At 39.3% G+C, this 27,458-nt stretch overlaps 1 protein-coding gene across 1 annotated transcript in view; it reads right to left on the bottom strand.

Annotated features, from left to right (window-relative positions):
- LOC124803322 (protein unc-80 homolog) overlaps positions 1-27,458 on the bottom strand; it is a 995,149-nt gene that overhangs the window by 171,427 nt on the left and 796,264 nt on the right. The window contains exons 52-53 of the mRNA XM_047264506.1: positions 6,516-6,719; positions 6,187-6,303 (exon numbers count right to left, since the gene is read on the bottom strand). Coding sequence (XP_047120462.1) covers positions 6,187-6,303; positions 6,516-6,719 — 321 coding nt within the window. The remainder of the gene's footprint in view (positions 1-6,186; positions 6,304-6,515; positions 6,720-27,458) is intronic.

Raw genomic sequence — 27,458 nt, 5'->3', positions numbered from 1 at the left:
CGTTTCGTCACTGGGTTATTTGGTAACCGTGATAGCGTTACGGAGATGTTTAATAAACTCAAGTGGCAGACTCTGCAAGAGAGGCGCTCTGCATCGCGGTGTAGCTTGCTCGCCAGGTTTCGAGAGGGTGCGTTTCTGGATGAGGTATCGAATATATTGCTTCCCCCTACTTATACTTCCCGAGGAGATCACGAATGTAAAATTAGAGAGATTAGAGCGCGCACGGAGGCTTTCAGACAGTCGTTCTTCCCGCGAACCATACGCGACTGGAACAGGAAAGGGAGGTAATGACAGTGGCACGTAAAGTGCCCTCTGCCACACACCGTTGGGTGGCTTGCGGAGTATCGATGTAGATGTAGATGTAGATGTAGAGGTGCATGGCAGAGGGTACATTCCACTGTACCAATTATTAGGGTACACCCTAACTCACATATGGAGTGCAGGAAGAATGACTGTTTGAATGCCTCTGTGTTTGCAGTAATTATTCTAACCTTGTCCGCATGATTGCCACGTGAGATGTGAGTGATACATAGGGGGTTTTAGTATATACCCTAGAGTAAACATTTAAAGACATGTCTTGAAACTTTGCTAACAGACTTTCTCAGGTAGTTTATGTCTGTCTTCAAGAGTCTGTCATTTTAGTTCCTTCAGTATCTCTGTTACACACTTCCATGGATTAAAAAAACCTTTTCTGTGTACATTCAATATCTCCAGTTAGTCCTATCTGATATGGGTCCTACACATTTGGGCTATATTCTAGGATGGGTTGCACGAGTGATTTGCAAACAATCTCTTTAGTAGACTAATTGGACTTCTCCAGTAATCTACCAGTAAACTGAAGTCTACCACCTGCTTTACCCACAACTGAACCTGTATGATCATTCCATTTCATATCTCTACAAAGTGTTACACTCAGGCATTTGTATGAGTTGACTGGTTCCAACACTGACTCACTGATATTATAGTCATAAGATACTACATTTTTTCGTTTTGTGAAGTGCACAAGTTTACAATTCTGAACACTTAGAGCAAGTTCCCTATCTCTGCACCATGTTGAAATCTCATCAAAATTTTACTTAATACTTATGCAACATATCTCCAACAGTACTTCATCATAGATAACTGCATCATTTGCAAAATGCCAGATTTTACTATTAATATTGTCTGCAGGGTCATTAATATACAACATGGACATCAAGGGTCCCAAAACACTTCCCTGGGGCACACCTGAAGTTGCTTCTATGTCTGATTATAACTCTCCATCCAAGATAACATGCTGTGTCCTCACTACCAAAAAGTCCTCACTCCAGTCACAAATTTCACTTGATACCCCATATGATCGTACTTTTGACAATAAGCATAGGTGTGGTACTGAGTCAAATGCTTTTAGAAAATCAAGAAATACTACATCTACCTGGTTGCCTTGATCCAAAGCTTTCAAGTATGTCATGTGAGAAAAGCGCGAGATGGGTTTCACATGACTGATGTTTTCTAAAACTATGCTGATGGCGTTGAGGAAGTCATTCTGTGCAAGATATCTAATTATGTTTGAGCTCAGAATATGTTCTAAGAATCTACAACAAATCAATGTCAAGGATATTGGACAGTAGTTTTGTGGATAACTTCTACTAATATTCTTCTAAATAGGTGTGACCTGTGCCTTTTTCCAAGAACTAGACATGGTTTTTGGATCTACGATTGATTACAGTTAGAATAGGGGCTAATTGAGCCACAAATTCAATATAGAATCTGACAGGGATTCCATCACGGCCTGAAGCTTTATTCAATTTTAACAATTTCAGCTGTTTCTCAACACCACTGCCACTAATATTTATTTCATTCACGTTTTCAGTGGTACGCGTATTAAATTGGGGCAATTCTCCTGGGTTTTCCTTTGTACCAGAACATCTGAAAATGGAGTTCAGCATTTCAGCTTTTACTTTGCTACACTCAATTTCAATTTCTGTCTCACTATCTAGGGACTAGCTTTGGTGCCACTATCAGCCTTTACATATGACCAGAATTTCTTTGGATTCTGTGAAATGTCATTTGACAGTGTTCTGCTATGGTAGTCATTGAAGGTATCATGCCTTGCTCTCTTGACAGCCGAGCCCATTTCATTCAGTATCTCTCTCATTTCTCTATCTATAGCCCTATGCTTTGTTTTACACCTATTATGCAGTAATCTCCGTTTCTTTAGAAATTTTTTACAGTGACTGTTCCCTCCCATTAATTAATGTTCTAGTGGATACATATCTATCCAGTGCGTCGTGGTCAACTATTTTTTTAAACTTAAGCCAGATTTCCTTTACATGCTCCTGACCTGTGCTGAAAGTTTCAAGTTCCTCATTGAGATATTGAGATAGGACATTACTGATTTTTTATCTAGTTTACTTGACATATATATCTTTCTGCTTGTTTTAGTTGTCCTTCAAACTTTGGTAATCATTGTTGCCACAAACACGTCATTGTCACTGATAGCAGTTTTGCTGTGGACATCCACAAAGGGGTCAGGTCAATTTGTTGCTATTAAATTTCAATATATTTCCACCATGGGTGGGGTTCCTAACTATCTGTTTTAGGTAGTTTTTATAGAAGGCATTTAGTAAAGTTTCACAGGATGTCTTACAATGCCCACCACTAACAAAATTGTAATTTTCCCAATTAACTGTTGGAAGATTAAAGTCTCCACCGATGACTACAGGACATTTGGGGAGCTTATGTACATGTGAACTGAGGTTTTCTCTGAAGTTTTCAGTTACATCAGGAGATGAGTCTGGTGGGCAGTGGATGGATCTAATTATCATTTTATGCCCACACCTGATACTGAGTATTGCCCAAATAATCTCATGTGCAGCTTCAATTTCCATCTCGATGGATTTGAGTTTTTTGGCCACTGTGACAAATACACCATCTCATTTGCTTATCCTTTCAATATATACTTAAATTTTCCCCAAAAATCTCACTGCTGTCAATTTCAGGTTTATGCACTTTAAATTTTGTTATACTAGGTTTTTTTTATACATAAGTTAATGTTATTAGTCTTTTTTATATTAAGAGCTACTTTAATGTAATTTGACCAGTTTTGGACTGCCAAAGGCACCTTTCAGCTTTTACCTCTAATATTTCTGATGTATTGTCTGTAATTATTATATTGCTGTCATGAGCAAATAACAGTTTCACCTTGTGTGACCCACAGTGGGAAGTCATTAATGTAAATGAGAAACAGTATTGGGCCTAAAATGTTCCCTTGAGAGATACACATGTTCAAATATACTTGATCTGAAAGATGTTTTACCATCTAATTTCAGCCATTTGAAATTTGGGGTAACTCTACCCTCTGCACTCTGTCTGCTAGGTAAGACCTAAACCATTTATTTACCGCTCCCCTTATTCCTAGTGCTTCAAGATTACCTAGAAGTATTTCATGATCAACTGCGTCAAATGCTTTAATGAGGTCTAGGAAAATGCCTGTTACTTGTTCTCCTTTATCTACAGCTTCTAAAACTACTTTTGTAAATTCTGCTATAGCAGCTTCTGTTCCCTTTCCAGTCCTGAAACCAGACAGTTCTTTGCACAGAAGTTGGTGTTTATTTCAATAATCCACCAGTCTGTTTTTCATAATAGTTTCTTATCTTTTTGAAAAGGAAGACAGTAATGAAACTGGCCTGTAATTCTCTATGTTTTCTGTATCACATTTTTTATGTATCACAAGAGCTTTCATTTGCTTTAGGTCATCAGGAAAGTAACCTGATGAGAATGACTCATTCATAATGTTTGTTAGGAGTGCTTTTATGCTGCTAATGCAATATTTTAGTAGACATATTGGAACTTCATCTAGATCTGTTGACATTTTCCTCTTAAATGGATGTACAAGTCTACGGATTTTCTCCCCAGTGGTGGGTGGCATCAGCACTGTGCGAGGTACATAATTAATTTTAGCTGTGTCTTGGCTTTGTTCTACCAGTTTCTTGTTTTACTATATTCCAAATGGCTTTTCTTTTATTGTTCAAGTTCTGTATGGTCTTATCATTTTGGATTATTTTTGCTTCCTGGAGCAGTTTTCTGTATGTCCTTTAGTATCTGAGAAAGAAGCATAAGAAGTTCTTTCTCCTCGAGTCCCCATCAGAATGTAGTGTCTTACGACATACCTCTTCAGATGTTAATTTGAATATATTCCTGAATTCATTGAATTTTTAATTTATGTGTGTTCCTCAATACACCTCTGACCATGTCGGGCTGGTCATCTGCATCACAAATTCATATCATTTTCATGTCAAAAACACCCTTCTGCAGCTAACCGCTTTTGTTTGTAGATATTTCAAGTTTTGCAATTTGACCAAAATGATCTGGTACCCCAAGGTTTTTAACAGCTACCTTACAACATTTACGGTTAATATCTGTTACAATATGGCCAATAACTGAGGATGAGTCTTTGGTTATTCTTGTGGCATTTGTTACCCATTGTGAGAAACCAAATGTACAGGATATTCAAGAATCTGTTGCTGACTTCATCCACTTACATCATATTGAATTGATATTTAAATCTCCACAAATAACAATACATCCTTTATGATTACTTATCTTCTCAAACACATGTATTAATATGGTGAAAAAGGCATTTTTACATCACCATTAGGAGGCCTGTATAAGCACAGTATAAATAGTTTTTAACCGTATTTTGTTCTTTTAACACTACCACTTAGAATTCAAAGTGTTTTCCTTCACTCAGAGAAATTTTTACATAACTATATGAGCATCCACCCCTCATTAATGTTGTAACAAGCTAATTCATAAGAAGATAAAATTATTTATTCAGTTTCAGTTCCTTTGCACCAGTGGTTAGTAATGCAGACAACCCAGGTATCTATAGCTTCCAGTTCAATTTCCAATTGTTGCACTTTGTTTTTTATTGATTGAACATTCTGGTGTAATACTGTTAAATAATTAAAATCATGTATCATGGGAGCTTCTTTTTCCTTCCTTATATTAAAAAATCCTTCAGCTGGGAAGAAGGCACTTTCATCCTTTTACTCACACTGCTACTTGCTAGTTCTCCTACAGTTGCTGTTCTGCTAATGTTACTGCTGCCATAGCTGTTGATACCAGGCCTGCTTGTGGTAATGACACTGCTACCATTACCATTGTTCTTCTCTTTTTGTCCACGACACAGCATCCTGGATCTTCTGTTGCTATTGATATAGCACTCCTTGTTGTTACTGCTGTTGTTGTAGCCACTGATGATGCTGAAGCTGATTCCTCTTCTGCCAATGTTATTGAAGTTGCTTCATTTTCAACTGTTGCATCTGTGACATCTACATGCAGGAGAGCAGCAGAGCTTATCTTCAATAGCCAGTTGTTGTTCCATTCTTGATTGGAGCCTCTTTTGTCTTTCCTTTGGAAACGAACATTTGAAATGGAGTTAACATCAGTATTTACATTAAATAGATCTTGACTTGGGGGTGTTAACATTTCTAAAAAATTAATTATTTAATTAAAGGAATAATTAAAGGGCATCACATTGACAGTAGTGTGATTTAAATGTCACATAGCTGGGATCCACAGGGGTGGGTTCAACCACCAGTTGGGAAGGGTGTCCTCCCGTCCTTTCTTTGCAGATATGTGAAAGGTGTGTCATAAGTGTATTTGTAGAGTGCGGATGAGTGCAATGGATGCTTGTATAGTGTAGTTTTATGTCTGTGATGTATGATGAAGATGATGCGAGAAGTCTTGGCACATGGCCTTCTCCTCTTGCGTAGCTCAATTTCCCTATGTGGAAGATGGGTCACCAACAACAGTAACACATTTCCTCCTGCAGAAAAGTTTTGGAATTTAATTGAGGACATTGACACAAAGAATGGTGATCAGGAGCTTTACTCCACCACTTCTCTTTGTCTTGTTGGCCAAAATGTTGTCAGTGAAAATTTGGTCCACTGCCATGATTTGAACCAGTTTTCTTCAAAGCTGAGCGGCAATATAATTTCCTAAAAGTAATAATAAATTTACATGCATGGAATTTAGTTCCACAACAATGGTTTTGACAAGATTAGAGGTAGCAATTCTCTGAAAGTAATGTACCAATATACCAAATCATATCCAGTAATTTAAGTAGAACTTAATCAATAATCATGAATTACCATTGCCTGTGAGAACTTTAAGAAAACCCTTGACTACTTTCCTTCTTACCTGGCATGTATTAATGAGAGTTTTTAGATGTTGCATATGGACAATGTACGGATATCTTGACAAAGTTTCATACACGCCTTTCAACAAACCAGCAGCTGCTTCCCAGTCAGTGTGACGCTGAAACATGTATAGAAACAAAGCTTCAGTTAGATAGAGTATGATAAATTTAAAATTGTAGGCGTATTCTCGTGCAAACTTAATTGGTATTATATATACAGTTTCATTCACCATTCAGGAATTCTGGCACATGACAGTAACAAAATTATAGTTACAATAAAAGTACACTAGGTTTTCAATAGCTAATCTAATTTATTTAGTATGTTACTTACCCTGATTGAGGGCTTTTTATAAATCTTACTAAATGTTTTATCAAGTCTGCGTAAAATTGAAATCAGAGCTGGTCTCATTGCTTCATTTGTCCACTCTGTGGAGGGTAGAATCTCATTCATGTATCTTTGTAGACCACGACACATCATTGTGTCAGGATCATAGGGGGCAACCTTCAGAAGGCTATGTGCCACATCTGCAAGACGCTGTGAACATAGAAGCAGTCAAAATACAGGGAAAAATGAATAAATAAATAAACAAAGAAAAATAACACACAGTTGAAATCATACTGAGATCATATGTGAAGCATGGTGCTCATTTTCCATATTTTCAGTATCTGAAACGCAGCAGAATTTTTCAGGAAATAAACTGCTATTAATATCTCTTTTACTTAATTTTCCTGAAATAATTAGCACAAAAATAATCAACTGATTTGTCAACAATACTGCATATTTGTCTGCTGTTTGTAATGGAATTGGTCAATGATGCCATCTCCACTACGAACTGAAACATGCAATTCACATAATTGTAGCACTCAATGCATACAAATACTCTGAGCACCCAATGCACTCAGACAAACAGATTACCTGATACACAATGATAGTTCTAACATCATATAACTTTTGGTACTCTTTGGTATATTAAATAAATTAAAGAAAATTATTTCACTTCATTAAATATATACTAAACTGCAGAATAAAAAATATTTCAAAATGTAAAAAGTTGTGTTGCCTAAAATTTTGTGAGAAATTTTTGAAATGATCCAAATCTATTATTATTACTATTTAAATAAATACCAACTATCAATATGTAATTGTTGCATTCTTGAGTTCAATGTGACATAAGCATCACTGGTCCCTTTGTATCTTGGTTGGTTTCTGGCACAAGATAAGGGCATTTGGCAGTGTGGACTCTGTTCTGTTCTGAAGTACCACATTCTTGTTTTACTTGTGAATTAAGTAAATCTGTTGATCATACAGCAACAAGTAGGAAGGAATTATATGTCTTAAACCATTGTGACATTCGTCTGCTTTATTCCTTTATTGATAGCCCTCGGTGTCGACATCCTGCATTGTCATATTGGTTGAAAAATGGGGGGGGTGGAAGTTCAACACTGACTACTATAAATGATGTAGCCAACAGTTGCTCAGTTGTTTCATAGTTATTTACTTTCAGTTCACAACCGCCAATATTACACAGTTATAATGGCCAGTTCACTACTGGTTAACTTTTGATAAGCCTCATTAATAGTTTGCAGACAAACATCAGCATACTGCTACAATAGTTTGCTGTTGAACATCTATGAGCAGTAAATACCTGACCACACAGTTCACTATTTCTCAAATAAATTGAACAGACACTGTCATTGTTTTAACATACGTCCTATTTATGTTACACTAATTCCACTGTTCAGTTGACGCATTACTCTAAATCATACAGACTTCCCGTCCGAAAATCGGCTGTGGACTGACTGTCTCGGGACAAAAAATCAGGCCTTTATACATCCTCACAATAACAGGCACTGTAACTATACACTGTTCAATGTTTAAGGTATATAAATTACAATTAAAACACACCTCATTCAATTAACTTAATATGTATAAAAATCCCTCCTTTTAAACAGTTACTTCTACCACAAAGGTTAGGCTGAATTATTTGTTTGAATGATGAAATTAAGATATAGTTATACATACAATATTTTTGACACACCTGGTAATTATTTTGGAATTAAGGGCTGGCTTTACTAACGTATCTTTGAATAAAGCCAAATAAATACTTAAAGAATCCTAGTAGTTCTTCTTCCAAATGTTTCAAATTAGTACAGAATTTATATTTGTTTGTAAGTCAACAATATAATCAAAGTCAGAAACAATTACTGATTTCATCCTGTAACAAAAGATATTAACTAGGAATAGCCAAAATAAATTAGGAAATTGATGACATACACAAAACTAAGCACAAAATTAGATCTGGTGCTATATTTCTTAAGACTGAGAGCCAATCTTTCTCTTTTATGGAAATGCTGATTATACTCATGTATGTTAATAGCAATTGTGCAAAACTGAAAATAAAATGAATTTAAGGAGGCAGATGGCAGAACAGTTTGCTTTGTCACACATTGAGTCTACTTCAAGAAGAAACTACAATAGAGAATCACAGAAAAGTTGACGGGGGGAACGGGGTTGGGATGGGGATCAAAAATGCAGAGGAACAGGGTGAGGCAGGCACATAGGCAGAGGACAGCACACAAAGAGAGTGGTAGACGAGAATGGGGAGTTGTGATAGGACAGAGAGTATGGAAGCTGTTGGGTGGAGGTTGTGTGGACAGTAGGTTAGAGTAGGTTGAGGCCGGGATAATTTTGTGAGTGGAGACTGTATTATAAGGATAACTCGCATCTGTGCAGTTCAGAAAAGCTGAGGATAGAGGTGATGATTCAGATGGCTCAGGTAGTGAAGCAGCCAATGAAATCAAGCAAATTATGTTCAGCTGCATGTTGTACCACAGGGTGATCTACTTTGCTCTTGGCCACAGTTTGGTGGTAGCCGTCCATCCTGGTGGACAGCTGATTGGTAGTCATACCAATATAAATACCTGTGAAATGATTCCTACAGAGCTAGTATATGACACATGTAACTCCCCCACTACTGTTCACATTAAGGAATAAGCAAAGTCTTTTATGAAGATTTGAGAGGAGCAAATACACTACTGGCCTTTAAAATTGCTACACCACGAAGATGACGTGGTACAGACGTGAAATTTAACCGACAGGAAGAAGATGCTGTGATATGCAAATGATTAACTTTCCAGAGCATTCACACAAGGTTGGCACTGCTGGCGACACCTACAACATGCTGACATGAGGAAAGTTTCCAACCGATTTCTCATACACAAACAGCAGTTAACCGTCATTGCCTGGTGAAATGTTGTTGTGAGGCCCCTTGTAAGGAGGAGAAATGTGTACCATCACATTTCCGACTTTGATAAAGGCCGGATTGTAGCCTACCACAATTGTGGTTTATCGTATCGCAACATTGTTGCTCGCGTTGGTCGAGATCCAATGACTGTTAGCAGAATATGGAATTGGTGGGTTCAGGAGGGTAATATGGAACACCGTGCTGGATCCCAATGGAAACGTATCACTAGCAGTAGAGATGACAGGCATCTTATCGGGATGGCTGTGATGGATTGCTTCTCCCAGACCCTTCAATGGAAACACTTTTTCGCCAACAACCCTACCAATCAAATTCAACCAAAGACCAATATTGAACCTTGCCTAACTCAGTTCACTCCACCACCCAACCGTGATCCACCTCCACTGCCCCCACACCACCCCTTGTTAACTTTCCAGAATTTCTTAACCTCGAATCTTGCCTCACCATCATTCCCCAAATCTCTCAACATGCATACTAACCTTACATCCACAGAAAGAATTGCAGTCTACCATCTAAAAACTGATCACGACCTTATAATCCTACCTGTGGACAAAGGCTGTACCTCTGTTGTTCTGAACCGCAATGATTACCTGGCAGAAGGACTACGCTAGCTGTCAGATACATCCACCTACAAACATCACAACAGTGACCCCATTCCAGTCACTACTCAAATCCTTAAGCTCAGCCCAGAATCTCTTGCCGGAATCCAAATCTCTACTCATCCCAACCACTCCCCCCTCTCCTACCTTCTACATGCTTCCTAAATTCCATAAACCTAACCACTCAGAACACCCCATTGTGGCTGGTTACTGTGCCCCCACTGACAGAATCTCTGCTCTCATAAACCAAAACCTTCAATCTATTATTCGGAACCTACCCTCCCCCCATGAACCATGGACCTTGCCGTTGGTGGGGAGGCTTTCATGCCTCAACGATACAGATAGCTGTACCATAGGTGCAACCACAACGGAGGGGTATCTGTTGAGAGGCCAGACAAACGTGTGGTTGCTGAAGAGGGGCAGCAGCCTTTTCAGTAGTTGCAGGGGCAACAGTCTGGATGATTGACTGATCTGGCCTTGTAACACTAACCAAAGCGGCCTTGCTGTTGTGGTACTGCGAACGGCTGAAAGCAAGGGGAAACTACAGCCGTAATTTTTCCTGAGGGCATTGCAGCTTTACTGTATGGTTAAACGATGATGGCGTCCTCTTGGGTAAAATATTCCGGAGGTAAAATAGTCCCCCATTCGGATCTCCAGGCGGGGACTACTCAAGAGGACGTCATTATCAGGAGAAAGAAAATTGGCATTCTACGGATCGGAACGTGGAATGTCAGATCCCTTAATCGGGCAGGTAGGTTACAAAACTTAAAAAGGAAAATGGATAGGTTAAAGTTAGATACAGTGGGAATTAGTGAAGTTCAGTGGTATGAGGAACAAGACTTCTGGTCAGGTGAATACAGGGTTATAAATACAAAATCAAATAGGGGTAATGCAGGAGTAGGTTTAATAATGAATAAAAAAATAGGAGTGCGAGTAAGCTACTACCAACAGCATAGTGAACGTATTATAGTGGCCAAGTTAGACACGAAGCCCATGCCTACTACAGTAGTACAAGTTTATATGCCAACTGGCTCTGCAGATGACGAAGAATTTGAAGAAATGTATGATGAGATAAAAGAAATTATCCAGGTAGTGAAGGGAGACGAAAATTTAATAGTCATGGGTGACTGGAATTCGACAGTAGGAAAAGGGAGAGAAGAAAAAATAGTAGGTGAATATGGGTTGGGGCTAAGAAAAGAAAGAGGAAGCCGTCTGTTAGAATTTTGCACAGAGCATAACTTAATCATAGCTAACACTTGGTTCAACAATCATAAAAGAAGGTTGTATACATGGAAGAATCCTGGAGACACTAAAAGGTATCAGATAGATTATATAATGGTAAGACAGAGATTTAGGAACCAGGTTTTAAATTGTAAGACATTTCCAGGGGCAGATGTGGACTCTGATCACAATCTATTGGTTATGAACTGTAGATTAAAACTGAAGAAACTGCAAAAAGGTGGGAATTTAAGGAGATGGGACCTGGATAAACTGACTAAACCAGATGTTGTACAGAGTTTCAGGGACAGCATAAGGGAACAATTGACAGGAATGGGGGAAAGAAATACAGTAGAAGACGAATGGGTAGCTCTGAGGGATGAAGTAGTGAAGGCAGCAGAAGATCAAGTAGGTAAATAGACGAGGGGTAGTAGAAATCCTTGGGTAACAGAAGAAATATAAAAATGCAGTAAATGAAGCAGGCAAAAAGGAATACAAACGTCTCAAAAATGAAATTGACAGGAAGTGCAAAATGGCTAAGCAGGGATGGCTAGAGGACAAATGTAAGGATGTAGAGGCTTATCTCATTAGGGGTAAGATAGGTACTGCCTACAGGAAAATTAAAGAGACCTTTGGAGAAAAGAAAGCCACTTGTATGAATATCAAGAGCTCAGATGGAAACCCAGTTCTAAGCAAAGAGGGGAAAGCAGAAAGGTAGAAGGAGTATATAGAGGGTCTATACAAGGGCGATGTACTTGAGGACAATATTATGGAAATGGAAGAGGATGTAGATGAAGATGAATTGGGAGATACGATACTGCGTGAAGAGTTTGACAGAGCACTGAAAGACCTGAGTCAAAACAAGGGCCTGGGAGTAGACAACATTCCATTGGAACTACTGACGGCCTTGGGAGAACCAGTCCTGACAAAACTCTACCATCTGGTGAGCAAGATGTACAAGACAGGCGAAATACCCTCAGACTTCAAGAAGAATATAATTATTCCAATCCCAAAGAAAGAAGGTGTTGACAGATGTGAAAATTACCAAACTATCAGTTTAATAAATCACAGCTGCAAAATGCTAATGCGAATTATTTACAGATGAATGGAAAAACTGGTAGAAGCCGACCTCGGCGAAGATCAGTTTGGATTCCGTAGAAATGTTGGAACACGTGAGGCAATACTGACTTTATGACTTATCTTAGAAGAGAGATTAAGGAAAGGCAAACCTACATTTCTAGCATTTGTAGACTTAGAGAAAGCTTTTGACAATGTTGACTGGAATACTCTCTTTCAAATTCTAAAGGTGGCAGAGGTTAAATACAAGGAGCGAAAGGCTATTTACAACTTGTACAGAAACCAGATGGCAGTTATAAGAGTCGAGGGGCATGAAAGGGAAGCAGTGGTTGGGAAGGGAGTGAGACAGGGTTGTAGCCTCTCCCTGATGTTATTCAATCTGTATATTGAGCAAGCAGTAAAGTAAACAAAAGAAAAAATTGGAGTAGGTATTAAAATCCATGGAGAAGAAATAAAAACTTTGAGGTTCGCCAATGACATTGTAATTCTGTCAGAGACAGCAAAGGACTTGGAAGAGCAGTTGAACGGAATGGACAGTGTCTTGAAAGGAGGATATAAGATGAACATCAACAAAAGTAAAACGAGGATAATGGAATGGAGTCGAATTAATTCGGGTGATGCTGAGGGAATTAGATTAGGAAATGAGACACTTAAAGTAGTACAGGAGTTTTGCTACTTGGGGAGCAAAATAACTGATGATGGTCGAAGTAGAGAGGATATAAAATGTAGACTGGCAATGGCAAGGAAAGCGTTTCTGAAGAAGAGAAATTTGTTAACATCAAGTATAGATTTAAGTGTCAGGAAGTCGTTTCTGAAAGTATTTGTGTGGAGTGTAGCCATGTATGGAAGTGAAATATGGACAATAAATAGTTTGGACAAGGAGAGAATAGAAGCTTTCGAAATGTGGTGCTACAGAAGAACATTGAAGATTAGGTGGATAGATCACGTAACTAATGAGGAGGTATTGAATAGGATTGGGGAGAAGAGAAGTTTGTGGCACAACGTGACTAGAAGAAGGGATCAGTTGGTAGGACATGTCCTGAGGCCTCAAGGGATCACAAATTTAGCATTGGAGGGCAGAGTGCAGGGTAAAAATCGTAGAGGGAGACCAAGAGATGAATACACTAAGCAGATTCAGAAGGATGTAGGTTGCAGTAGGTACTGGGAGATGAAGAAGCTAGCACAGGGTAGATTAGCATGGAGAGCTGCATCAAACCAGTCTCAGGACTGAAGACCACAACAACAACAACCCTCCTATATAAAAGATACCAACCATTTCCTCCACCAACTCTCCACAGTTCCTGTCCATTTACCTCAAGGTGCCCTGCTCATCACTATTGATGCCACCTCCCTGTACGCTAACATTCCTAATGCCCATGGCCTTATTGCTACTAAAGTCTACCTTTCCCAACACCCGATGGATTCCAAACCAACAACCTCCTTCCTAGTCATCATGAGCAACTATATCCTCACCCACAATTACTTCTCCTCTGAAAGCATACACTACAAACAAATCTGGGGTACAGCTACGAGCACTCGCGTAGAATCATCCTATGCCAACCTATTCATGGGCCATCTAGAGAAATGCTTCCTAAAAACCCAGAATCCTAAACCCCTTACCTGATTCAGATTCACTGATGACATATTTGCTATCTGGATCAAAGGTGAGGACACCCTACCCACATTTCTCCAGAACCTCAACATCTCCCCTTTTTGCTTTACCTGGTAATTCTTAACCCAACAAGCCACCTTCTTAGATGCTGACCTCCACCTCAAAGAAAGCTACGTCAGAACCTCCATCCCTATCAAACCAACTAACCACCAGAAATACCACCACTTCGACAGCTGCCACCCATTCCATACCAAAAGTCCCTTCCATACAGTCTAGCCACCTGTGGTTGTTGCATCTGCAGTGGCGAGCAGTCCCTCTCAAAATATACCGAGGATCTCAGTGAAGCCTTCACTGACCATTATTGTCCTCTCAAACCTGTACAAAAACAAATCTCCCTTGCCTTATCTTTCCAGTCTTCCACCACCTCCCAAAGCCCCACCATCCGGCCACAGAGGAGCATTCCCTTCGTAACTCAGTACCACGCCGGACTGTAGAAACTGAATTACATTCTCCACCTGGGTTTTGATTACCTCTCATCATGCCCTGAAATGAGAAATGTCCCGCACACTATCCTTCCCTCTCCTCCCACAGTGGTATTCCACTGTCCACCGAACCTACCCAGTACACTTGTCCATCCTTAAACAACCCCTGCTCCCAATCCCTACCTCATGGCTCATAGCCCTGTAACAGACCTAGATGCAAGACCTGTCCAATAAATCCTCCCACCACCACCTACTCTAGTCCAGTCACTAACATCACCTATCCCATCAAAGGCAAGGCTACCAGTAAAGCCAGTCACATAATCTACACACTAAGCTGCAACCACTGTGCTGCATTCTACGTAGGCATGACAACCAGGAAGCTGTCTCCCTGCACAAATGGTCACCAAAAAACTGTAGTCAAGACACGAGTGGACCACCCTGTTGCTGAACACGCTGCTAAACATGATATCCTTCATTTCAATGACTGCTTCACAGCCTGTGCCATATGGAGCCTTCCCACCAACATCAGCTTTTCTGAATTGCGGAGGTGGGAACTTTCCCTGCAATACACCCTACGTTCCTGTAACCCTCCTGGCTTCAACCTCAACCTTCATTCAGTCACTGTCCTCACCCATCCAGCCCATTATTGCCTGTTCCCATTCCAGCACTACGCAGGAGTCATTCCACCACCACACCCAATCTTTTTATTTCTCTTCTTTTCTGCTATCTCCCCCCCCCCTCCCGCCCCCCTGTGTCTAACCTGCAGCACTTCATTGTCTGCCACCCCCACCATACTATCCCTCCCCTTCCCCGCCCGAGCTTCCTTCTTCCCCCACCCAGTCTCCACTCCCGTAATGCACATGTGCTGCTGCTCGCAGTGTGGTTTCAGCTGTCTGAGACTGAAGTAGTGTGTGTGAGTTGCATTTGCGTGAGTGTGTGTGCACGCACACCTGTGTGTATGTGTGTGTGTGTGTGTGTGTGTGTCTAATGTTGACAATGGCCTTAATGACAGAAAGCTTTAAATGTGAGATCTTTTTGTTGTTCCTATCTGCGATTCAGCATCTCTGCTATATGGTGAGTAGCAACTTTCCTTCTCATAATATTGAGTTTTGTAGTCTATTTATTAAAGTGCAGATTGGTTGTTCCCTCAAAGGTGGTGCCTTATAGACACATGTAGGCAGGCTTCATGTGTATCAAAGTATTTTGTAAAACACTGAAACATGAAAAAGATTATGTTGAAATGATTGTAAATATTGGTACACACAATAAAGTAGTATAACAGCAAACTTTGCTAACTTTTTGTATTGAAGGAGTGACTTTTGCATTTGGATATACCTGAACATAGTGGGGATGTCTTGGATAAGAAGTGTCAATGGAGGGTTTGAATGGAGAGGATACGAACTTTTCATACAACATCAAATATGAAATGTTTTTGCACAAGTTTTATTAAATCAAACATAACTTGTTACGACATTTAATTTAACAACACAAAATTTTAAAAAGAGGGCTAACTTGTAGACAGAGGTATAATAGGATCAGACATACATGAATCACAACACACAAACCTGAAACAGGATGGTTTACTGACATACAAGACATCAGCTGAAATCTTTATTATGGAAATATAGTGATGTTTTAGCAACATCCCAGGGAGACAAAGCATATAGTTTACTTTACAGTTAAAACCGCATCAACCATTTTTCAAGAAACTATATGGGATACCTATAGTAAACGAGCTGCTGTTGAGAAATTGTTACAAAAAAATAGAAAAATGTAATATTAGTGAAAGAAATGTCAGTCCATACAACAATACACTTGTAGTTGTAACAAAGAAATGGAGGAATGAAGCTAGATTTGAACTATAGACACTTGAGTAAATTTTTGTACAGAGAAACAGATTGCCCTGAGAGAACTGACAAACCATTACATAAATTCAAAAATACTCATACAGTTTTAAGATTGCATCTAAAATCAACTTTTCACCAGATTCCATTAATACCAGAGTCCAGAAATTAATTGTTTTTCTTTCTGGTGGGCAATATTACAAATGTTGGGTGCTATCTTACAGTTTGAACTCAACTGTAGCAAAACTCACTGGAGTATTAGATCATGTAATTGGAGAGCAACTTGTATCGAAATTAACAGTATATGTCGAAAACATTTTTTTAAGTGGGAAGAATTCGAATAAACACACTGAACTCCTGCAACATGTAAGTGAAAATCTTAGATGAGGTGGAATGATACTAAAACTATAAAAATGTAAATTTGCAGGGTCTGAATTAAATTTTTTAGAACATGTTATTACTGAAAAGGGAATTTTGGCAGATACAGAGAAAATTAAAGCTATATTAGAATTTTCAGCTCCATGTAATGAAAAACAAGTCAGATCTTTTTAGTGGTTTTATGGTTTTCATAGAAAATTCATAAATAGACAAAGTTTAAATGCAATTTTTCTAAATAATTTGTTTAAAAAGCACATTGACAGTGACAACTTCAGATTAGGCTCAGAATTATTTCAGGAGAAAGAAGATGACAGAGATGGGTGATGTACTTACAACAATCTGACAATGAGATAAAATACAATACATTAAAGGATCTGGCAATGTTGTTGCAAAAGCTTTCTCAGAGTTGCCATTAGGAGGAATTAATGAAATGTTTGATCAGGATGATGAAAGACAATTTGAAATGTTGTATGCAAAAGGTGTACATGATAAAAAAAACACTGGATCTAAATGCAAAAAAAATTAGGAGAAGTGAGAACCATGATCCCTCCTGGAGACTGCTAAAATACTATTTAAGTAAAAAGAAGTATGAATAATTGGACAAGAATTACAAGGCATTAAAGATGTAGAGATTGTGTTTATGGGAGCTGTCATAGAGCTCGTGCACAAGCTGCCAGAGGCACTTAGTTTTGTTTCATCCTCTGTTTAGTGTGTACGTCACATAAGATGATAATTTTTTGACAGTTAGAGACAGAATTGTCAAGCTCTTCTCTAGTGCTAACTAGTTTCAAGTAGTAGTTTTTTTCTGTGTTTATAAGTAAAATTATCTTTTTTTCATTTCTGGTACACTGGAGTTCATATTTATTACAATAGGCTGAGTATCTCAAACGTGCAATTATAGTTGTTCAGACTGTTAACATTTAGCTAGACCAACATTGGTGATCCTGATGTGATACCAGCCTATGTGTTCACTTTATGTAACCAGGAGACGCAGGAATAACTTTCAAAGATGAATAAGAATTTTTACGAAATGCAAGACACACCAACTACTGAAGTACCCTCAGTATTGTGACTCACTGTGAGACTTCCTAGTTTCTGGCATCTTAATCTTGCTTTATGGTTTGTCCTCCTGCCTTATCATTTGTGTAGATATAAGCAGACTTTCGTTATGCTGGAATAACCAATGGATTTGACTACATTTGACTTAGTGCTCTGCCAGCTTGATCATCACTATGCAGCTCAAGTTGAAGATGCAATAACTTCACCTCCTAAACAGGATAATGACAAACTCAAGGCCAAATTAACTCACAAGGTTTCCAACTCACAAGAAGAGCATGTGGGATAAGTCCTAAAGCAAGAAGATACCGGTGGAAGAAAACTGTCACAATATCTTAGGCACTTAAAGTGCCTCTGTACCTGATACCTTGCTATTCACACTGTGGAGTATCCATCTCCCAGCTCAGGTGAAAGTTATAATAGTGTCTTATACATAAATGGCATTAGACATAGTCACAAATTTGGCCAAGAGGATACAAGATGCAGTAATGCAGACTTTGATCAATGCAGTGGCAGTACCATGCAGCAGTGCTTTGTCATCAGCGGTAACTTGCACAGATTATGATCACCTCAGAGATAAAGTAGACACTGACTAAACAGAGTAGAAAGCAACCTGAGCAACAAAAGGGGCTGCTATCACAAGAGACCATGTAGTCATTCCTCTACAAACTCCTTGGCCCCTAGTGATGCCGAGCAGCTACCTTCTGTTTGCTGGTATCACAGGATGTTGGGAGATCAGGCATACAGATGCAGCTCACCTTGTTGTTGTTGTTGCTGTGGTCTTCAGTCCTGAGACTGGTTTGATGCAGCTTGCCATGCTACCCTATCCTGTGCAAGCTTCTTCATCTCCCAGTACTTACTGCAACCTACATCCTTGTGAATCTGCTTATTGTATTCATCTCTTGGTCTCCCTCTACGATTTTTACCCTCCATGCTGCCCTCCAATACTAAATTTGTGATCCCTTGAGGCCTCAGAATATGTCCTACCAACCGGTTCCTTCTTCTTATCAAGTTGTGCCACAAACTCCTCTTCTCACCAATTCTATTCAATACCTCCTCATTGGTTACGTGATCTACCCATCTAATCTTCAGCATTCTTCTGTAGCATCACATTTCGAAGCTTCTATTCTCTTCTTGTCGAAACTATTTATTGTCCATGTTTCACTTCCATATATGGCTACACTCCATACAAATATTTAAAAACGACTTCCTGACACTTAAATCTATACTTGATGTTAACATATTTCTCTTCTTCAGAAATGCTTTCCTTGCCATTGCCAGTCTACATTTTATATCGTCTCTACTTCGACCATCATCAATTATTTTGCTCCCCAAATAGCAAAACTCCTTTACTACTTTAAGTGTCTCATTTCCTAATCTAATTCCCTCAGCATCACCTGAGTTAATTCCACTACATTCCATTATCCTCGTTTTGCTTTTGTTGATGTTCACCTTATACCCTCCTTTCAAGACACTGTCCATTCCGTTCAACTGCTCTTCCAAGTCCTTTGCTATCTCTGACAGAATTACAATGTCATCGGCGAACCTCAAAGTTTTTATTTCTTCTCCATGGATTTTAATACCTACTCCAAATTTTTCTTTTGTTTCCTTTACTGCTTGCTCAATATACAGATTGAATAACACCGGAGAGAGGCTAAAACCCCGTCTCACTCCATTCCCAACCACTGCTTCTCTTTCGTGCCCCTCGACTATTATAACTGCCATCTGGTTTCTGTACAAATTGTAAATAGCCGTTCGATCTCTGTATTTTACCCCTGCCACCTTTAGAATTTGAAAGAGAGTATTCCAGTCAACATTGTCAAAAGCTTTCTCTAAGTCTACAAATGCTGGAAACGTAGTTTTGCCTTTCCTTAATCTTACTTCTAAGATAAGTTGTAAGGTCAGTATTGCCTCACGTGTTCCAATATTTCTACGGAACCCAAACTGATCTTTCCCGTGGCCAGCTTCTACCTGTTTTCCCATTCGTCTGTAAATAATTCGCATTAGTATTTTGCAGCTGTGACTTATTAAACTGATAGTTCGGTAATTTTCACATCTGTCAACACCTGCTTTCTTTGGGATTTGAATAATTATATTCTTCTTGAAGTCTGAGGGTATTTCGCCTGTCTCATATATCTTGCTCACCAGATGGTGGAGTTTTGTCAGGACTGGCTCTCCCAAGGCTGTCAGTAGTTCTAATGGAATGCTGTCTACTCCCAGGGCCTTGTGGTTACCCAAATGCCAGCAGCAGTTGGATGCTGGTGCATCCAACAGCCAACTGCCATCTCAGCATCTCTCTATCAGTGATCAGAAGATGGGACAAAAATTTCTTGTCAATCCTGGTGTATTTATCCTTGTACCTTACTGTACATTTGAAAGCCACTGACTTCGTTCTGCCTCTCTGCAGGAAACAATTCATCCATAGCAATTTATGGCAACCAACATGTTGAACTGGCCTTGGGACTGCACCGTGCCTTACCCTACAATTTCATCTTCGATAGCATCGTGGAACCCACAATCTGGGCAGAATTCCCAGTGCATTATTATCTGCTACTGGTTGTGGTGAATGCAGGACTGGTTGACTGTATCACAGGCCTTGCAACTGCTGGATACCAGCACAGCACAGCGATGCATAGCACCAAGCTTGTCCAGGTGGCAGGTTGTGAATACACTGAGCTATTTGAGCAGTTTCCAGGTATAACATGTCCTCCAGGTGTTCTGAGAGCCATACATCACAATATCATTCATTACATTAAAATGACCATTGGATCATCAGTTTTGTGCTGACCTATGCAGTTACCTCCTGATCATCTGGGTATCACAAAGGCAGAATTTGACTCCATGCTAAAAGAATGTATTATTTGGCCTTCTAGCGGTCCGTGGTTATCATCTCTTCATTTGGTGCCCATGTGGAGATTATTATGCACTTAATGAAAGGACAGCACCAGACAGGTATCCAGTACCATTATTAAGAAAGTTTACCTATGCTCGGCATTGTGCAACTGTGTTTACTGTGGTAGACTGCACAAAGGCCGTCATGCAAATTCCTGTGGCAGATGAGGACATCTCAAAAACAGCCTTTTGGCTTGTTCAAGGATCTCTTTGTGAAATGTGGTCTACAGAATGCTGCACAGTCTTGGCAAAGATTTACTGACTCTGTGCGGCAAGTATTGTCTTTCTGTTGTGCCCATCTAACTGACAGCCTAGTCTTTTTGGCCACTGGAAAACAGCACCAGCGACAATTGCTGGAAGTTTTTAAACACTTAAGAGTACCATAGTGTCATACTGAATAGTGCATGTGTATTTTGCCAACCATATATTACGTTTTTGGACCATCTGATTTTGTAGGCATGGTCACTATCAGTTCCTGAGAAAGTAGAAGCCATAATGAAAATAATGAAAATTTCACTCTCTGAAACCATCAGGAAACTATGTCATTTCTTAGAATTGGCAAATTTTTACTGTTGTCATCTGCCCCACTTTGCTGAATTACAAGAAACGTTAAGCTGCAGCACTTTCTGGACCTAACACTAAGGGAAATTCTCTGATCCAGTGGACAGATGCAATGAACTCTGCCTTTGAAGCAACAAATCAATGCATAGCAAATGCTGCAGTCCTGGTACATCCCTACATTCAATGCACCTCTAGCATTGGTGGTAGATGCTAGCCAGAGTGCTATGGCTGCAGTATTACAACAGCTGGTCAATGGTGCTTGGAAACCATTTGCCTTCTTCTTACACGAGCTCTCACTTTCACAAAAATGGAGCACTTATGATGATGAACTTCTTGCTGTTTATGAATCGATCATGTAGTTTTGCCCACAGCTGGAAGCCAGAGATTTCACAATATTTACTGATCACAAGCTGCTGTCTATGCTTTTAGACAGAAAAACAATAAATGCTCACCACACCAGTACCATCATTTGCAGTTCATTGCCCATGTCGATACTGACAATGGTCATATTTCAGGCAATGACAACAGGTTAGCTGACTGTCATGAGTTACCAGCATAACAAATGCTATTGTTTTTCTGCAGGTTGCAAAGGCAGAAGAATCTGATCTGGAGCTAGAGAATGTACTGAAAGATGTAGCATCCACCCTACATTTACAGCTGGTCGATGTTCCTGGCACAGACATGAAGCTATACTGCAATATTTCTAATGGAAGGCCTCATCTTTTGTTGCCATCTGCATTCTGCACGTGTACTTTTCACAGCCTGCACAATCTGTGTCATGTCATCCCGGCACTGGTCATCAACCTGCCTGGTTTCAAAACATTTTGTATGACTCGGCATGCAAGAAGATTGTCACAAGTGGACTGGTGGGTGCATTCACTGTCAGCTCAGCAAGATATCTGATCACGTACTTGCACCTATGAGAAATTTTCCAGATATGAGGACATTATTTACGTACATGCACATTGACATAATAGATCCACTACCTCCATCAAACGGTCAGAACTCTTTGTTAACTGCAATTGGTCATTTCACTCATTGGCCTGAAGCAATACCAGCTGACAACATTTTGGCAGAAACCCTAGCCTACAACTTTGGGTTGAAATGGACTTCATACTTGGGTTATCTACTACACATCATCACAGACCGAGGTCAACAATCTTAATCAGAGCTATTTTCTCAACTTAGCAAATTCAGCAGCACTATTCATCTTAGGAGAAGAAGCTACCACCCAGTGAGCAATGGTATGACTGAACGATGCCACCATTCTTTGAATGTTAAACTGATGTGTCATGACACTAGCTGGACAACAGCCTTGCCCATGGTCCTGCTCGGTCTTCACAGCACATATAGACTGGGTGTGGATTATGCATCAGCAGATTTTGCGTATGGCAAGGCAGTACTCCTGGGTGAACTCACTGACCAAGTTCCATACAGTTTCCTGATCACAACTAAACAGACTTCGTTTATAGCCTGAAGGGACACACTGCTCATATTCACCCTCACTAAGCATCCAGACATGGCAAGACACCAGTCTATGTGCATTGTGATTTAGAAACATACAAATGTCATGTCGTGCACTGACTGTGTCAAACCAACACTAAAACTACCTTACACAAGTCTGGATTGTGTCATCAAAAGATGAGCATGAACTGTGGACGTTTTAGTGAACCACAAAACTAGTACAACACAGCTAGACCAGATTACATTTTCCCAGAAGTATGGCCAATACACATACCGCAGAACCAGCCTGAACCTCTTCCTCTAACAAAACAGCATGAACATAGGACATGGAGAGGATGTTGAATGCCCTTCTCAGCAAGGTTTTTGGAAGAGGCTCTGCTTCCTCTGAGGGGGCTGATGTAGTAATTAAAATTGTCAGTTATCATCAGCTACTGTGTTTATGTGTGCTGTCAATGAGTTCGTGCACCAGCCAGGAAAGGTGCTTGTTTTGTTTTGTTCTGTGTGTACAAAGCCTCAAATATCATCAACTATCTTTTCTGTATTTATCAGTAGATTAATGTTTATTTATTCCTGTTGCACTGGAGTTCATATTTGTATAACTGGCCGACATATCTTGATATATAACATACAATGTTACATTGCATCCTGGATTTTCCATTGTTCTACTCCTGCCACTAGGTGAGTAGATATTTTATCTATCCAGTTACATTGTACAATTGGCTGAGTATCTCAAATGCGCAATTACAGTTGTCCAATTGGCTGGTTGTGCTGACAAAGGGAGTATTTTTTAGAAGACCAGATGTAGATTCTGATTAACTGGAAACTACACTAGCCAGACAAAGAAGCAGAAAGGTTAATTAAATACATAAAAAAACTATGGCTATTGTGCCATTCAAAAATTACAGGCAAATATTTATATGTGATCGGAGGCTTTCCTGTGTTGTTTCCAGGGCTCCTGGGTGTCCAACCAGATGTGATCGTTGAAGTCGCATGATATTTTGGCGAATAACCTTTCTGCCATCATCAGGTGGCTCTGATGGAATAGTCCGTCAGCTCACAGTCAGTGTTATTTATGTCCATCAGTCAGGCTTTGATTTCATATGCCGATGGTCTGATTGCAGCTTCAGACATTCCGAATGTGAGTGCCAGCGCTTCAATTGCGGCCACCGGCAATCCTTTTGTGGGCACTAATCCAGGTCTGCACCATTGCCAGCATCGCTCCAGGCGGTGGAAGATGCAGAATCCCGTGGGGTGTCCCAGGCCGCCATCATGGGAGGATCTTGTGTCCACTTGAGGTGTGACTCCTTAATGGAGCTAAGTAATGGTTTCCATGCCTTGCTGAGTTAAAAACCTGTGTCTTGGTTTATGAGATTGTCTGTTACATGAATTTCAATGACCTCCTTGAAGATGCTGTTCCAGTAGAAGCCAGAATCTTGGTCTCTTTGTATTTTGCGTTGTGTCTAGTTTCCAAGCAGTGTTCTGACAGTGGCGATTTGTTGGGCTGGCCTAGGCATGTGTAATGTTGGTGTTCTCTGCAGTGGTCTTCGACTGTCTGGACGAACAAAATCTGCACAAAGAACACAAACAACTAGAAAATGTGTTCCGCAAGAACGGGTACAGTGATCAACAGATCCAGACAGCCCTCAGATGACGGAAACACAGTGGAAACCCACATGAAGAACAGTCTAAAGATGAGGAACCAGGCCTTGCCTTTCTACTGTATGCAGGCAACATGACATCAAAAATTGGGAGACTGCTAAAACAACACAAAACTGACACGGTCTTCTGACCACCATCCAAGATATGCACCTTACTAGGGACAGTGAAAGACATTTGGCCTCAAGAAAGCAGGTGCATATAATATTCAATGTGGTTGTGGGAAATCCTAGATCAGTCAAACAATCCGAACAGCTGAAGACCATCAGAGCCATCTGATGATGGTGGAAAGGTTATTCTCCGAAATATCGTGGGACTTCAACAATCACATCCGGCTGGACATGCAAGAGACCTGGAAACAACAGGAAAATTTGCTATAAGTTTCCTTTAATTTATGTCTATGGTCACAAATTTTTTGTTAACAGATTACTGATTTTGGTCTATAATGACCATCACAAGATCTGCAGGAAAAAATGGGAAAAACATAAATACACTCTCAGATTGTCTACAGATTAAAAACAATAAATAGACCATAATGAAAAGTACTACTGACATATATGCATTTGTGCGCTTTAAGTATGAAGAGACATACCTGTTTTATAAAAACAAAGTCGTAATGTACTGCAGCCATAGTGGCATTGTCAAATGTTAAGTGCAGCATCAGCACCAGCATCATCAAATATATATAAATAACATCCTATGCATGAGTCATGTTGTCAGTAGTGCTACTGTTCAAAACAAGCTGCTGTCCAGTAGCCGCAAGATGTTTGTGTTGTAAGTTCACCAGATGTCACTAATGTTGGCATACACTAGTTTTGTGACCATAGACGTAAATTAAAGGAAACTTATTGTATGTATGGGTCACTGTTTTATTCGCGACAATGTCACAGCTTGGGAAAATTTACTTTTATAATATCGCTAAAAGAATAAGAAAAAGAGTTATCAATGGTAGAGAGTCAACACAAGTAACAGGACATGTCAAGGAGACATGCAAAACAATATTCCATTAATACATTTGGATTTAATTATGATCAATTTTTATTAACTCCTGTTAAAACATAAAGGTAGACACTGTTACATTTTTTGTATGGTAGATGTCTTCTCTAAATTTATGTGTACCCAGTCAGGAAAACAACAAGCACAGATATTATTTCAAAATTGAAAAAGGTTATTTCGGACACATTGGTAATTTAAAATTGGAATTTGTCAATTAGCCAAAACATATGAGAAAAGCTGCAGAGTGCAAAGGCTTTCAATGTACACAGTGATCCATTTAAAATTCTAGAAAATAAATATTCTAATACATATCGATTGATTTATATGAAATCTAGGAAGCTTCTTGGGCTTAGGAACTTGATTTCTTTGAAACCATATAAGTAGAAGGGTAGAGATGATTCATAAAAAATTGAAGTTGAAGGAATATTTTTGAACTAGTTAAACACTGATACATTTATGCATTAGTAATGAGCTTGACATGCACAGGAACTCAAGCCATTGTTGCTCTGTTTCTATCTGTTAGTGTTATCTCCTTCTATCTATTCTCTCTCTCTAGTATCTGAAAATTACTGTTACTGATTTATGAATTTTTCTTGTGTGAATCTTTTATTGCTCACTAGAATGTCACTAATTCAAATATTAGTGACAGAGTCTAGTGGGCAAAAAAAAAAAAAAAAAAAAAAGAATCATGCAAGAAACATTATGACATATTTATGTGTCCAGTCTTCAGTATAGTCACAAAACATTTGCTGATCTTTTATCATTTGTATATTTATGACAAGTCTCATATTCATACCCTTTTCTATGTGTCTATAAACATTTGTAGGCCCACTTTTTTACACCTTCCCTAGTGACGTCAATTGTCCTTTCTGCAAATATGCATTGTGAATTTATATTGGTGAGCAATTGCTTTTGGATGTTATGCAGCTATATTTTTTGAGTCAACCCCTTTCTTATCCTTACTTTCTTGCTTTACCACTGTTGCTATTATTTCTTTGTTCTCCTGGTGATGAGGGGTAGTTTTGGCTGGACTTCTCCAACAGTACCAGATCTACTATCATATTTTCCAGCCATATATTTTGAGGTATTCAACTTTCCTTGTAGTAATGTCTGAACTATTTTATTGTCTTGTGATCTTGAAGTTTGGTGTGTTATTTCTTTTGTAAGTAATCAACTGCAGAACTGTAAGGTTACTCATATCTGATGGATTTATCTTTGCAAGCAAAGTTAGTATTCCATGTATACTGTAAAATATGTGTAGTAACAGAATGAAAAGTGTTTGTAATGACGAAGGCAATCCACTCATTTCCTGTGTTCTATGATAGTTAAATATTACCACCGTCATGTGCATAATTAGTCAGGTTTATGTCTCTTTTAAGAATTAATAATCTGAAATAAATTTATAATTGATACATGACTACAATCTGCAAATAAATTCAGTATCAAACTTCCATAATATTTATTTGTACATGTATACATAATATGATATTTTTCTTGCATTTTTCTCAATGATATGTTGATCTTCTAATGATTTTGTATGAATATTTGCCCCTACATGACCTGTGGGTCTTGCCATTGGTGGGGTGGCTCATGTGACACAGTGATACAGATGGCCGCACTATACATGCAATCACATTGGAGGGGTATCTGTTGAGAGGCCAGACCAATGTGTGGGTCCTGAAGAGGGGCCGCAGACTTTTCAGCACTTGCATTGGCAACAGTCTGGTGACTGTCAGATCTGGCCTTGTAATATCATTCAAAACAACTTCGCTGTGTTGGTACTGCAAACACACAAAAGTATAGGGAAACTATAGCCACAATTTTTCCAGAGGACTGCAGCTCTACTGTTTGCTAAATGATGATGGATCCTCTTCGGGTAAAATATCCTAGAGTTTAAAATCTGGGTGGGGCTACTCAGGAGGATGTTGTCATCAGGAGAAACAAGTTGTCATCAGGAGAAACAAAACCGGCATTCTGCAGATCAGAGAGTGGAATTTTAAATCTCTTATATGTGCAGGTAGGTTAGAAAATTTAAAAAGGGAAATGGATATGTTGATGTTAGAGATAGTGGGAATTAGTGAAGTTCAATGCTAGGAGAAACAGGACTACCGGTCAGGTGAATACCAAGTTATAAATACAAATTCAAATAGGGGTAATTCAGGAGTAGGTTTAATAA

Source organism: Schistocerca piceifrons, chromosome 6 (genome assembly GCF_021461385.2).
Source record: "Schistocerca piceifrons isolate TAMUIC-IGC-003096 chromosome 6, iqSchPice1.1, whole genome shotgun sequence".
NCBI classification, from domain to species: domain Eukaryota; kingdom Metazoa; phylum Arthropoda; class Insecta; order Orthoptera; family Acrididae; genus Schistocerca; species Schistocerca piceifrons.
This window is presented reverse-complemented; position numbering and strand designations above follow the sequence as displayed.